This window comes from Ruditapes philippinarum, unplaced genomic scaffold (assembly GCF_026571515.1).
Source record: "Ruditapes philippinarum isolate M1 unplaced genomic scaffold, ASM2657151v2 ctg5210_1_1_1_1, whole genome shotgun sequence".
NCBI classification, from domain to species: Eukaryota; Metazoa; Mollusca; class Bivalvia; order Venerida; family Veneridae; genus Ruditapes; species Ruditapes philippinarum.
Window position 1 is genome coordinate 37,696 of NW_026851983.1, and position 15,138 is coordinate 52,833.

General features: G+C 33.9%; 3 protein-coding genes across 3 annotated transcripts; all 3 read left to right on the plus strand.

Annotated features, from left to right (window-relative positions):
* Nucleotides 1-777: 777 nt before the first annotated feature.
* Nucleotides 778-2,180, plus strand: LOC132744782 (uncharacterized). The gene is made up of 2 exons (XM_060733565.1): nucleotides 778-1,435; nucleotides 1,596-2,180. Exons 1-2 carry the CDS (start codon nucleotides 814-816, stop codon nucleotides 2,042-2,044), a joined length of 1,071 nt encoding a protein of 356 aa, XP_060589548.1. The 5' UTR covers nucleotides 778-813; the 3' UTR covers nucleotides 2,045-2,180.
* A 4,434-nt stretch (nucleotides 2,181-6,614) lies between these two features.
* Nucleotides 6,615-8,013, plus strand: LOC132744804 (uncharacterized). Its single transcript, XM_060733584.1, has 2 exons — nucleotides 6,615-7,293; nucleotides 7,447-8,013. The coding sequence occupies exons 1-2, from the start codon at nucleotides 6,672-6,674 to the stop codon at nucleotides 7,890-7,892; spliced, it is 1,068 nt and encodes a 355-aa protein (XP_060589567.1). The 5' UTR covers nucleotides 6,615-6,671; the 3' UTR covers nucleotides 7,893-8,013.
* A 2,859-nt stretch (nucleotides 8,014-10,872) lies between these two features.
* On the plus strand, nucleotides 10,873-12,466 carry LOC132744793 (uncharacterized). The gene is made up of 2 exons (XM_060733576.1): nucleotides 10,873-11,514; nucleotides 12,193-12,466. The coding sequence occupies exons 1-2, from the start codon at nucleotides 10,890-10,892 to the stop codon at nucleotides 12,456-12,458; spliced, it is 891 nt and encodes a 296-aa protein (XP_060589559.1). The 5' UTR covers nucleotides 10,873-10,889; the 3' UTR covers nucleotides 12,459-12,466.
* The last annotated feature ends 2,672 nt before the right edge of the window (nucleotides 12,467-15,138 follow it).

The following is a 15,138-nucleotide window of genomic DNA, read 5'->3' on the forward strand; positions in this document are numbered from 1 at the left end:
CTCATTTTTTCATTAGCTTTTTACTTTACTGAATACTTACAACGTATGGATTATTTTCTGCATTCATTAAAGCTGCAGAAAATCAACATTAAGGATATGTACATGTACTTAGATTTTAAGGCAAGTACAGGTAATAATTTACATGTTAATTACATTATATGAAAAATATTTGATCACATGGCTGGGTCAACAACAGTTTCGCCTACTATTGACCTGAATCATCTTAAAACAAATATTGTGAAAGATTCATTTTTTTTAAATCTCAGTTAACTAGGGTCAACATCTTGCAGAACTCAAAACATTTTGATACCAAGGAGAGGTCCATATCAAAGTTCTTATCGAAAGACAAAATAACGAAATAACCTGTTTTAATCTTAATTAAAACTGCAAACTGAAACCATTTGATTTTCAATGGATTTGTCAGTAATGCAAGGGGATTGCACACCTTTTTCAATAAATAGTGTCTTTACATTTTATTGCAATGTTTTGTTCTAAACTGGTAGTGTTTAAGATATCTTTAAGAAATGAGCAGTGGGGAAATATACATCAAAATTGTCCAAAACTGGAATTCACTGTAATGACCAACCTAGGCTATTAGTCGGTTTAATAAGTTCTCTCACACCGTATCAAAGACTTGACACGCGTCAGACAGAAATATTACAAAATGTTAACAAGCCTGATCGTCAACATTATAAAAACTGTAGGTTAAAGCCATATTTAGGAGCGCCCTATAAACTTTTCCGCACGTCCTTATCTCACAACTATTTGCATCATTATAAAAAGCCGTCGGATTTTAATGAAAGCGACTTAAACATGGAGATCAGACACGTACACTTAGTTTGTGTAGGATACATTATTTGGTTTTACACACTGCTTACTGCTGCAGCTTTCACAAATGAGGATACCTTGAAAATAGTTCTCTCAGAATTAGAAGATTTAAAGATGAAGGTCAACACATGCGAGAAGAGAATGGTCATCAACGACCACAAGCTAATGGCGGTCACCAATGAACAGAGATTACTAGTAGCTAACATGGAAGAAAGACTTCTCGCTGCAGAGGAAAATCTTAAAACTACCGCAGAATTATATGAGAAAAAGTTAGCCAAGTCAGACAGTAAACTCCGTGCCGTTGAAAGGAAACTTACAGTGTTTGAGGAGATGTACGGTCGCTTATCAAACAAAGGAGAGCCAATTAAAGACGTTGGGGAAACTGATTTGAACGTGAATACCACCGATTTTGACGGGGAAAATAGAAAACACAGTGCTGATGAAGAGAAGTTAGCATCCCTAAATGGGTTCCATGTTTCTGAAACGGTATATGACAGCACTTTAGGGGAATCTCTGTTGACAGATACTGACAATAACCACGGAGATATAAGGGACACTAACAACATCGACAATACACGACGCTCATATACTCAAAAATCAGAAAGGGGTAACAAAACTTAATTAGTAGATAAAGATCGTTTTGAAAACTCCTATTTAATCATAAATTAATTCAGTAGTGTTCAAAGACATCATATAATACAAATATAAACATGTATTTATATATACAGCAATGCCATGATAATGCAATAGTTTTTTTCTCATTTTAGCATCGCATACCATATATCATAAGCGACTTGTGAATCCAGCTGTCAACCATCGTGTTGCCTTCACAGCGCACTTATCAGTCGACAAAGCTACCGAACTTGGGAAAGAGCACACAATTCCCTTTAATCAACTCCTGTTAAACGAAGGCCAGGCATATGACGCTATCACAAATACGTTCATATGTCCAGTGAACGGTATATACATCTTTCAATCAGCTTTAATGAGTCCTTTACAGGAACGTATCCAAACTGAAATGGTAATAAACGGTGCATGTATTGGTAGAATGTATGCGAACGGTGCAAGTAATGGATATGATCAGGGATTTAATTCTGCAACTGTACAATGCAATAAAGGTGATCACGTGTGGGTCAGAGTACACTATCATTATGGCACCAGCATTTATAATCTATTATATTCTTCGTTTTCTGGACACATCCTATGGGAAACATAAATACTTCCTTTCAATTATTTTAATGCCCTTATCACTTTTTTCAATTAGTAATTTGAAATGTATTAAAGACAAATACATGTATGTTTGGAATAACACATGTATATAATAAACATGCAAAGTCGCGAATTCTTTTGTGATTTTATTGACAATTACACCAAACAAACAAAACTGAGCACTATGAAGCAAACTATCTCTTATATCATAGTTTGGAGATATTTTAAAGCTACATGCCTCCAAATAAGTTAAAATATTTCAATAAATGCAAACTTGAGAAGAAATTTACTAAGATTGTAGAAAAGTAAAAAGATTCAAGATTCAAGTAATAATTTCAATTATTTTTTGGATTAATTACTAAATTTTTTAGGGTTTTAATTTATTTCTTTTGGTTTACAAAAGCAGCAAGGGTTTTTTGTTATAGTTTTTTCCCCTTTTTTTGGGAATTACGTGTGTTCATGGGAATTGATAAAGGGTTTTTTCAAATTTACACAATTTAAAAAACATTTTTCCCAAAATTTTTTTGAAAAATTTTCAAAGAATTTTGGAGGCCCTGCTGCTTTTTAAGGGCGTTTTCCCACCCATACACGCACAAGGGGCGTTTAACTGGAGTTTCCCAAATAATTAAAAAAATCGAAATGGGCCTATTTTGAAATAATTTAAGCTTTCATTTCCCTGCATTTCCCACAAACACAGCCCTTTTCATTTGATTGAAGAAGAATCCAAATTTAAATTTTAAAACATGTTTGGGCAACGGAAAAGAAGAAAAAAAGAAAGCCAAAAAAAAATAAATTGAAAATAGGGTTTTTTCGGTTTTTATAAAGAGGTGGGAGTGGGGTTTTTCAAAATTCCAAAAATTTCTGCCCGGCTAAAAGCATTTAATTTGGGGAAAATTTCTGAAAATTTGTATTTTAAAAACATTCCGGCGTTGAAGAAAAGAAATTTTAAAGAACACGAAAAGTGTTCCATTCTTGAATGTGACGCCCTGGGGTTTCCCGTAAAAGAATGCCCCTGATTTTTAAAAAAAATTTTAAATTTTTAAAAAACACAATTTTTTAAATTTGTTATATTGTGTACTTAAAAAAAGGGAAAATTATTGGGAGGGTTTTTTCTATCCTATCACAAAAAAGAATAAGTAACCCTTAAAAGTAAATGTGTTTTTTAAAAACGCTTCCCAGTGCTTTTTTGTCTTTTTAAAATTTCTTCTTTTTTAACAATTATTTCAAAACTTCAATAACACTATGTGTGCTGCTTTTTTCTTTTTAATATTAGAAATTATTATGTTAAAATGATAGAAATTCGGTAATCTATGAGTACTTGTTAAAATGTGGCAATACATGAACTTACAGTATTTATATGTATACTTGTTTTTTTTCTATCTACAATTTACATTTAAGTAATGACATCAACACATATGCCTGTTCTAAGACTAATAAAAAACAAGGGCTCGTTTTGTCGCAAAATACGCCCATCATTAAAAAATTTCGACAGAGATGTCGGCATTATAGATATACAAATAGGAGATATGCTCTGGGCAATATCCGGACAATATCTGGAATTGTGATCACAAAAGCTCACCTAGTCACTTTGTGAAAGGTGAGCTAAAAACTAAAATATAGGTCACTAGGTCAAGATATCTCAACTGATATATGAGTTCAACTCTATATCAGAGACCATGCTTAAGGTCCAAAATTTATAGCTGTATGTCAAATAACTAACAAATTTTTACTTAATGCATGTAAGGAAATCCCATGGAGGCCCCGCCCCATCCAAGGGCAAGGCGTATTTTGACCACAAGGCTATAATTTGATCGATCTTTGTAGCTGTCCACTATAGTCTGTCCCACCAGATTTGAATATTTCATTTTTTATTAAATATAATAGTAAATTCATTTACATTAATGTCATGTTAACCCTGACGTCAATATCTCTAGGCATGTTTTTCACATTTTTCAAAAAGTCAGTAATATTGTCAAAATGTTAGAATTATTTTTTCCCGTTGACTTACGTTGTTACTTGACGTGACGTCCATATCAAAATGGTTGCGCCATTACTGACGTCGTGTAGGGTTCGTCTCATAATAAGCGTGAAATTTAAATCGGTTATTATAAAAATTTGATTATTCTTATTTACTTACTGATCAATAAACCTTTTACAATACGATTTTTCAATAGTAATGCGTAGGACAAAAAAGCAATAACGATGACCACAATTTATCATATTTAAAAGCTTTAAAAGACGTTAATCAACAAATGTTTTCTATTTCAAATTCTTTGCTAATGTCTTCCAATATAGCATACGTATAGTCGGTTCGACTTATTTACATAACGAAGTTAAAATGCTGTATTAAATAAGTGACTAAACAAAACAATTTCCAGATTCGTATTTTTGATAGAAAGATGTGTTGTGAATAGTTTTAGCTGATCACAAAATGCAATCAACTCAAAAGACTGCATCTGTCTTGCGTGAACGCATTATTTGAGACTACATAGCAGTATTTGATGTACGAATTGATATTTGCAATTGCGTATGTATAAATGCTGGTATTTTGGTATGATTACTCTTAAATATGTTGCAATACATGACCTAACAGTGCTCATATGTAAACTTATTTTATCTATTTACATAGGTAATTGGCAATTTATAGACACAAAAATATGTTTAAGTCATTAAAAATGCAACACCACAAATACATATGACATTATGACTGATACACACCATTTATCACATACCCGTGCCGCTTTTGCGACTCCGTAAGATGGTATTGCAAAGTCGTGCATATATTTTGACCTGACGTCATTTAATGACGCGCTAAATGTCAATCGGAACGTCCTCGGCTATTATCTATAACAACCTCGGTGAAAGTAGTTCTATCACGTGGTTGCAGATATAAACAGAAACAAAGATAACGTAAAACGAATGTATATATATGTATTTGACATCCAAAGGAAAATAAAGTCTGTTCGTACAATAATGATTGAATATATGTTGACAACCATTTTTAAGTTAAATATAACCACTGATGTACAATTCTAAACAAATCAGACAATGACATTTAATATTTTCGGTTTCTACTACCATAATAATAAGTATATGAATAATATATTGTTCGCTTTTATATCTATGAATGTTGACATTTACTTGATTGAAAATAAACTTGTCAACAACTCCCAGCATTAAATTACTATTTGTTTACATGTTTAGTTTCTTAGCGTAGGTTAGACCGAAATAACGTATCCGTTCTGGGTATTCATACTTTTGTGTCCGAAGACTGGCGGAAATGGCCGAAAAGTTGCGATTGGCTAAATGTTAGCGTTATACTGTAAGCGCGTCAATGAAAATTTTTATTTTTACTTCAAACGATTATTATTTTTTATGTGATAAATAGAATATAAAATTCGTGTAAATTCATTACTGAATGTATAGAATTCGTTGACTAAAGTAATATTATGCTTGCCCGAGATAATTTTATTCAACTCGTTCAATAAATTCAGTATCAAACTTACACTCATTCAATATCCTCTATTTAATAAATAATATGATAATTTTATTGAATAATATAGTCTAGAAGAAAATGCTGAATATATATACATGTATAAAAAATTAGGGGTCATGTTTGATGCAAATATGTACGGCCATGATTCTATAGCAATTTGTGAAAATATTTACGGAATGTAAAACAAGTACCGTCTATAATGGTCTCATTGGCCTCCCGTGCTCACAAAATTCGACTTGCATACATATTTAGTATCATTCAGTGAATTACTGAATTCAAAATTTATATGTCACCTGTTGGTTGATAGTAACATTTAAGGACATAAATGGTGACATGTCCGGGGTCAGTACTCTCAGTGCCTGAAAGAGCGGATGGACCCTCATTAACCCTAGGATACATACATACAAGTACCGTCTTTTGACTTTACAAAAATAGTCTTGTACGGAAATAACATACTTCGGGAAATCTTTAGAACTATTTTTATGTGCTATTACGGGGCTGAATATACGCAACATCTGGCTTTTTTTGCTTTTGTTCACACCAATTTAGATGAAAAAGGTTTGCTCAAATGACTTGAACAGTTTTGTCTACCAGCTATTTGAATCATTTCAAAACGAATGGTGTGTGCACTTGCAGCACTCAAAACATTCTGACACCAAAGAGTAGTTCTTATCGAAAGACAAAATTACAAAATCGTTCCCGTCTTGATCTTAATTAAATCTGCAATCTGAAACCATTTGATTTGTAAGCGATTTGCCACTCATGCTGAGGTTGTAGCACATATTTCAATACAAAAGTGTCTCGACATTCTGTCTAAACCAGTAGTGTTAAAGATATCTTTAAGACATAGACAGTGGGGAAATAAGAACATCAAAATGGTCCAAAACTGGAATTCACTGTAATGGCCGACCGAGGCTTTTAGTCGGTTCAATTAAATTCTCTCATACCGTGTCAAAGACTTGACACGCGTCAGAAAGAAATATTACAAAATGGTAACAAGTCTGATCGTCAACATGATATAAAATGTAGGTTAAAACCATATTTAGGAGCGAGCTATAAACTTTTCATCATGGCCTTATCTCACAAGTATTTGCATCATTATAAAAGGCCGACGGATTTTAATGAAAGCGACTTAAACATGGAGAGCAGACACGTACATGTAGTTTTTGTAGGATACATTATTTGGTTTCACACATTGCTTACTGCTGCTCGTTCCACAAATGGGGATACATTGAAAATGGTTCTCTCAGAACTTGAGGATTTAAAGACGAAGGTCAATACATGCGAGGAGAGACTGGTAATCAACGACCACAAGCTAATGGCGGTCACCAATGAACAGAGATTACTAGTAGCTAACATGGAAGAAAGACTTCTCGCTGCAGAGGAAAATCTTAAAACAACCGCAGAATTATATGAGAAAAAGTTAGCCAAGTCAGACAGTAAACTCCGTGCCGTTGAAAGAAAACTTACAGTATTTGAGGAGATGTACGGTCGCTTTACTAACAAAGGAGAGCCAATTGAAGACGTTAAAGAAACTGATTTGAACGTGAATACCACCGATTTTGACGGGGAAAATAGAAAACACAGTGCTGATGAAGAGAAGCTAGCAAACCTGAATGGGTTCCATGTTTCTGCAACAGTATATGACAGCACTTTAGGAGAATCTCTGTTTACAGATACTGGCAATAACCACGGAGATATAAGGGAAACTAACAACATCGACAATACACGACGTTCATCTACTCAAAAATCAGAAAGGGGTAATAAGCTTAATTTGCAGATAAATATCGTTTTGAAAAGTCTTATTCAATCATAAATCATTTAAAATGTTTTGATAGACAATATAAAATATAAATATGTATTTATATCTACAGCAATGCCATGATAATGCAATAGCTTTTTTCTCATTTTAGCATCGGATCCCATGTATCATAAGCGACTTGTGAATCGAGCTGTCAACCATCGTGTTGCCTTCACAGCGACCTTATCAGCCGGCGCTACCGAACTTGGGAAACAGCACACAATTCCCTTTAATGCAGTTCTGTTAAACGAAGGCCAGGCATATGACGCTATCACAGACACGTTCATATGTCCAGTAAACGGGATATATATCTTTCAATCAGCATTAATGAGTGATGGGGAGAAAGTTATCCAAACCGAAATCGTAAAAAATGGTGTGCCTATTGGTAGAGTGTATGCGAAGGGTACAAGTTATGGATATGATCAGGGGTTTAATTCTGCAACTGTACAATGCAATAAAGGTGATCACGTGTGGGTCAGAGTACACCTTCATTATGGCACCAGCATGCATAATGATTTCTTTTCTTCGTTTTCTGGACACATCCTATGGGAAACATAAAAACTCTATTTCAATTACTTTAATGTCCTTATCACTTTTTTAATTAGTGATTTGAAATGTATAATAGGCAAATACATGTATGTCTGGAATAACACATGTATATAATAAACATGCAGAGTCGCGAATTCTTTGGTGATTTTATTGACAATGACACAAAATCAACGAAACTGAGGACTATGAAGCAAAATATCTATTATATTATAATTTGGAGACCTTTAAAGCTACATGCCTCCAGATAAGTTTAAATATTTCAATGAACGCAAACTTGAGACAAAAATTTAATAAGATTGTAGAAAAGTAAAAAGATTCAAGTAATAATTTACAAGTTATATGCTATGAATTTTCAGGATTTATAACTATATTTTTCATATTTTGACCCCTTTTTGGTAATTTACGTGTGTTGCTAGTTCCAATGATAATGTGAAAAGTCCATGCCATGCCTACAAGCACATTCCTAACATTTGATTGATGAAGAACTCAAATTTAAATTTTGACAATGAAATAGAAAGAAAAGCACAGTCCCTAAGAACGCCAAAATTAAAATATAATTGAAAGTGGCTCGGTTTGATCAAGAGGCGGCAGTGGTTATTGCAAGCTACAGATATACTAGCACCGGCTTAAGCATAATATGATGAAAATGGTGAAAAATTGTATTTAAAAACACCCGACGGTTTGTTCATACGGCAGTGATCGATATAACCTTCACTGTGGCACGCACGTGCCATTCTATGACATGTGGCGTATGGTAACCAAGTAAAAAAAAGCATGAGTCTTAAATAAAATGAAATTTTGAAAGACACGATTCTTTATTAGTTTTATTTGTGTACTTAAAAAGTGAGGTCATCTATGGAGATTATCTATCCTATCACAAAAACGAAAAATTTGAAAAACAGAAACAACAGTCTACACATTAAAGTAACTGTGTTGTTTGTAAACAAAGTATCCGAGTGCTTAGTACACCCCATCCCAGGGCAAGGCATATTTTTACCGCAAGGCTATAATTTGATCAAACTTTGTCGCTGTCCACTAGATGTTTTATACCCAAACATTATCAAAATTTAGTAATTTGACCTTAAAGGTCAAGGTCAGTTATGGCTTACATTCAAGGTTAGTCTGGTCATCTTAAAGGAACATTCCAAAGGATTGTAATGTCCAAGCATGAAGACAATTCATTCATTAACAATAAAGCAATAGCCACTTTGGTCCATTTTTAGGTATATTTTCTAAGTTTTCAAGGGCATGTTGACGCAAAATACGCCAATCACAAAAGCTTTTGACAGAAATGTTGGCATTATAGATATGCATATAGGAGATGTTCTGGGCAATAAAATATCCGGAATAAAACAGTATACTAGTATTTCATCATCTTTTGTGACCTTGATATTGCATATATTGACCGAACTTACATGTGTCTCAGACGTAGTAATGAAAATGACCATTTGTATAACAAGCCATCAATAAATGATGACAAAATAGTCCTTATGCCAATCTTCATATTTTTACCTGAAATTTGACCTCTATGCGTGACCTTGGCCTTGGCTGCAGGGACCTGAATTTTACGCGCGACACTCTGCCTAACAATGGTAAACATTTATGCCAAGTTATATTGAAATTCCCTCAATGTGTAAACGTTTTGCTTCGGACAAGCGTTTTTCAATGAGCTCTAAGTGTAACCTTGACATTTAAGCCTAGAGTACAGCTGGCCCATGCAAGTGACACGGCTTGTCAAGTTGCCATAGTGGTCAATATTTCTATGTAATTTTAATAAAATCCCTCTATGTGTGAAGGAGATATACTCCGGATAAAATTGGACTCCGTCCGCCCGCCTGTCCGACCTATAAAACGGCACGTTTTTGAAACAGGTGTATTACTGAAAAGGTATACCTTTAGTTCTACGAAACATTTTAAATTAAAACTGAATTAAACCTTTAAATTACACCTGATGCACAGATCTTGATTCTTTAACAGACTAAAATGTCGAAAGAAAAGAAATCGTAATTTGACTTCAAAAGTATCGTCCAAAGAAATTAAGACCTAAAATGTTACACTTATGTTTATTTCAATGTGCAAATTGTGCTGTATGAAAATATTCCAAATTATGTATTTAGTTTCACTAGTTAATCAATCCGAGTCACTTGGGTCAAACTTTTTTTAACATTAAAACATCTAATTCCACGTTAATCTTATTGGAAATTTCGATTCAAAATGAAATTGGTGAAGAACGTGTCTCAATCAAAACGTGTTAATGTGACATTATGCCAATCAATCCAAGAGAACATGTATATAGTGAATCACAAGGTGAAAGTCAAAATAAGTTAACATTTTGCCGTAACTCCTTTCAATTTCATAATTTAGTTCGCAAGAACGACACGTAACTCATGTACACATGGAAATGTCATGCTTAGTAAACTATTGTAATTTTTAAAAATTCATGTAAGACAGGAACCTTGAAAAAATATTTGTCTCAGACCAGACAGGAAATAGCTGTTAACACTTTTTACTCGCTACAACTTGAGCCGTCCGGTTAGCTCAATAAAGTAGAGCGTTGGACAGGTCGATTCCGGACCGCGCAGGTCACTTTCGTAGTGTTTGATCATGAAATCTTTTCTACGGTCATTCACACTACCTTTGCCCTAGCATGTACAGAAGTTATCAGTTCCTTGCTAAAGTGAAGGCAACTAGTGCTGGTAAACGGTTTGACACCTTACCCGGGCACGATGCGGTGACTGAACTATGCTGGGTAAATTTAATGACTCGCTGTCATAACTACCAACACCACCACCACCACTTAAACTTGGTATTCTCCAATAAGCACCATTCAACGTATTTCTCCTTTCTGATCAAGACCATGTGTCACTAATAAATTGATAATAAGCGTAATTTACAATATGATAAGAAATGTAGGTTAACACCATATTAAGAAGCACGGTCAAGTGTCAACGAGTTCTATCTCCGAAAACAAATTGCGATATCATAAAAAGCCACAACGACATAAACATGACTATCAAAAACGTACATTTAGTTTTGTTTGGTTATATTATTTTGTTTAACACACATCTAGCTGCTGCTGATGCTGCCACAAATGGTGATACATTGACAAGAGTTCTCTCTGAACTTGAAGAATTAAAGGCGAACGTCAGCACATGCGAAGAAAGACTGATGGTAGTGGAGGATCACAAAAATGACAACACGTTGAAAGCGTCCACAAATGAACAGAGATTGGCTCATATGGAGGAAATGCTTCTCGCTGCAGAGAGAAAAATTAGAATAACCGAAAATATTTATGAGAGAAAGTTAGCTCAGACAGAGGGTAAACTTCGTGGAGCAGAAACCAAACTAAACGTCGTTGAAGAGCTACATGACCGCTTAGCACACATAGAGCAGTTGATCGTGAGCTTTAGTTCCAAAGATGGTGACATTGAATCGGTCAAGGAAGCAGCCAACAGTTTGAGAATACAACTGCCACAGAATCCGATGAGGGAAAATATATCTAATGCAAAGATATTTGGTATCCACGAAGAAAAACATGGGGATGAAACCGACAATAAAACCAACACTCAAAGAGATGACTTTAACAATATCGCTGAAACACGACGATCATCTAGTCGAAAAATAGATAGAGGTAAGAAACCTCTTATATTCAAAACTGTGTTTCTATGATGAAAATACGATGGCACGATGATGAAATGGTGAATCGCAATGGTATAACATGACGGCAAAATTCGATGGGAAAATGGTGGACGCACGATGGGATAATGCAGTATTACATCACCATTTTACGATTGTACCATCGTATTATAGCGTTTTCATCCTGATTTTGAGGAGAAAAATAACGCCAATAAACACGTTAACAAGTAAGATTTATGTTTTGAACCTTGCCAATGCAAAAGTTCATTTAAAAGGCGGTAGAGGCGCACATAATTCGTGTGTAACATTGCCTTTTTCATAACATCTTGAGGACCAATCGTTTTAATTGAATCCAAATTTAATACATCAAAAATACTTTGCATGTGTTTAGGACCAATATTGTATTTATTGGCGAATGCAATAAAAATATTGTTTACGCCAAGTTTGTATAACGCAACAAACGTCAGTCAAAATATCTACACATTGTTTATAATAAATTGATTATCCTACAACCATAATGGTAACAGGATAAGGAATTTAAGTTCCCCTCGTCTATCTTGCTTTTCTGTCAAACCCCTCGTGACAATGTAGAAAATCAAATCAAAGATCAGATACTATATCAACAATAGAACATTACATATAAGATTTGAATTTCTTTTTTGTATATTTTTAGGGTCCAACTTTCCCTACTCGAAGCGACTTTTGGGTGTAGTCGTAAATCACAGGCCTGCTTTTTCAGCCTTTTTATCCGATCACGTATCTGGACTGGGAAAAGAGCAAACAATTCCATTTGATGACGTTTTGCTAAATGAAGGTAATGCGTATGACCCAGTTCTGCATGCATTCATATGTCCGGTCAATGGGATATACATGTTCCAATCAGCCGTTATGTGTAATCATAATCAATATATGCAGACTGAAAGGATGGCACAACATTGACAAGAATGTACTCTTCGGGAGCTACCGGTAGTGATGGGTATGATCAGGGCTTTAACTCTGCCATTGTGAGATGTAATCAAGGGGAAAGAGTATGGGTTATAGTGCATAATACATACGGGACAGCAGCATTCAGCTGGCGGTACTCTTCTTTTTCAGGCTACATTCTGTGGGAAGTGTAATTTTACTGTAAAGAAATAATGTCATTAAAGTATAACAAAGCTTCTTAAAGGAAATGAGAATTTATTGCCCTTTGTATAAAAATATACATCAAATTAACATAAGTAAATATTGAAATGAACACTTCAGTGATAAGGTAGATTAATCTAAGAACACAATATGGTAAGGCACTTGTAACTTTATTAAAACAAAAAATAAAATAAACTGTTGCCTATTTAAATCAGCAAAAATTTATTCTATTTTTGAAACACAAATCTGAAGTACCACAGGTTGAGAACACAATGGCTACAAGTTCTAAGTCGTAACATGATTAACATGTGTGTTATGAAAGGGCCCTTAGAGCACAAATGAGAAATGAAAGTACATGTATAATTTTTGATGGGTTTTATGTAGCACCAACACAACATAAGTCATATGGCCACTTTTCTGGTGGAGGAAAGCCTCAAGCAAAGGCGGGAACCCGAGTAGAACCACAACTGAAAGGAACACATGCAAGGGCTAACATATTTGAAATACATGTAAAATACATAAACATATAGGAACACAAGAAGGTAAAGCATGAAGACTATGATTTTGAACACAACAGTTACAACAAGTTCTTCATTACTAAAGAAGAACACAAGTTTCTATAATTTATAATACCTTAGAGTAAAGCTTATATACAAGTGGCAATCCCCTTAAAGTAAAGAATGTAAAAGTATAAACTTCAAATCTCTCTCCAAATGATATCTAGAAGAAATATATTAAGAACTGTGTGTTTCATCTTTATCATTTCAGTTGTATAAGGCAGTAGAAAAACAAATTTTATTATACAGCATAATATTCCCGCATTTTTTTTTACTTTATATGTGTTGCATAATTTTTAAAGAATCCAAAGACAATCATATACAGATTAATTCTGTCTATAAACTTATCTAATAGATGACTTTTTTACAAATTATTTAACACTATTTAAATCATTGAGCAGCTTTTTTACAAGTTATCTAACACTTTGTTAAAGCATTGTGCAAAGTCCAGGGAGGAAAACTGTATCAAACTTACACTGGCAGTGCAAGGCTTTATACATAAATCTGGACAAATTAACTATTCTGCATCAAACTATGCTATAATCAATTGGTAGAAGTCTAATAATTATTTACTATAATTTGATTAGGTAATTGGGTCTTAGAAGAATAATGCGTGAGGTACAGCTGCAAAGCTTTGTAATTAATCTCTTAATGTAGTGAAAATTTAAGTGTCAGGTGTGTTAGAATCATCAATATATCAATCTTTTTGTTGAATACAAAAATTCAATTAAGTTTAAAAATTAATTGTAAAACAAATTCTATTCTATATTTTGTATCAAAATAATTTCATGCTGCAGTAAATGCATTGCAGTAAGAAATTCTAATATATTTTGTTCAGAGATAAAATAAGCTTTAAAACAATTTTTCAGCTGTATATTGTGTGACAATTCATATAAACGGGAATTGTAGTCGCTTAACAAGCTTTTAAAACATTCATTAATAATTACTTATGAATACTTTTGAAACAAATATATATTTGCCTATGATTATATTTAATGTTCTGAGCCAAGACTAAGGGTTTGCCGACCTTTTTAAGGTAAGGATACATGCCAAGAAAATGTCTGTCATTTCAACAAAATTTGAATTACATTCTCTACTACAGAATTGTTTTGAATAATAAACAGCAGTAAGTTAAAACTTAAACCTAGTAAGAAATCAATCAAATGGAATGCAAAAGGTTAGGGGTTTTCTTTTTGTTTCACAAAATATTCCTCACTAACCCGTCTTGATCTTAATTAAATTTGCAATCTGAAAGCTTTGATTTTTAAGCGATTTGTCACTAATGCTTAAGTTGTAGCAGATATTTCAATAAAAAGTGTCTAACATTGTATTCCCATGTTTTGTTCTAAACCAGTAGTGTTTAAGATATCTTTAAGAAATAGACAGTGGGGAAATAAGTACATCAAAATTGCCCAGACAGGAAATCACTGTAATGACCGACCGAGGCTTTTAGTCGGTTCAATTAAGTTCTCTCATACCGTATCAAAGCCTTGACACGCGTCAGAAAAATAATTTACAAAATGGTAACAAGCCTGATCGTCAACATGATAAAAAATGTAGGTTAAAACCATATTTAGGAGCGCCCTATAAACTTTTCCGCACGTCCTTATCTCACAACTATTTACATCATTATAAAAAGCCGACGGATTTTAATGGAAACGACTTAAACATGGAGAGCAGACACGTACACTTAGTTTGTTTAGGGTACATTATTTGGTTTCACACACTGCTTACTGCTGCTCGTTCCACAAATGGGGAAACATTGAAAATAGTTCTCTCAGAACTTGAAGATTTAAAGGTCAATACATGCGAGCAGAGACTGGGGATACACGACAACAAGTTAATGACGGTCACCTATGAACAGAAATTACTAGTAGCTACCATGGAAGAAAGAATTCTCGCTGCAGAGGAAAATCTTAAAACAACCACAGAATTAT

Bases quoted from the DNA above. Each gene is read 5' to 3' on its own strand.
- LOC132744782 (XM_060733565.1), top strand. From the start codon at position 814: ATGGAGATCAGACACGTACACTTAGTTTGTGTAGGATACATTATTTGG. The intron at 1,436-1,595 runs GTAACAAAACTT...TTCTCATTTTAG, and splicing joins TACTCAAAAATCAGAAAGGG to CATCGCATACCATATATCAT.
- LOC132744804 (XM_060733584.1), top strand. From the start codon at position 6,672: ATGGAGAGCAGACACGTACATGTAGTTTTTGTAGGATACATTATTTGG. The intron at 7,294-7,446 runs GTAATAAGCTTA...TTCTCATTTTAG, and splicing joins TACTCAAAAATCAGAAAGGG to CATCGGATCCCATGTATCAT.
- LOC132744793 (XM_060733576.1), top strand. From the start codon at position 10,890: ATGACTATCAAAAACGTACATTTAGTTTTGTTTGGTTATATTATTTTG. The intron at 11,515-12,192 runs GTAAGAAACCTC...GTATATTTTTAG, and splicing joins TAGTCGAAAAATAGATAGAG to GGTCCAACTTTCCCTACTCG.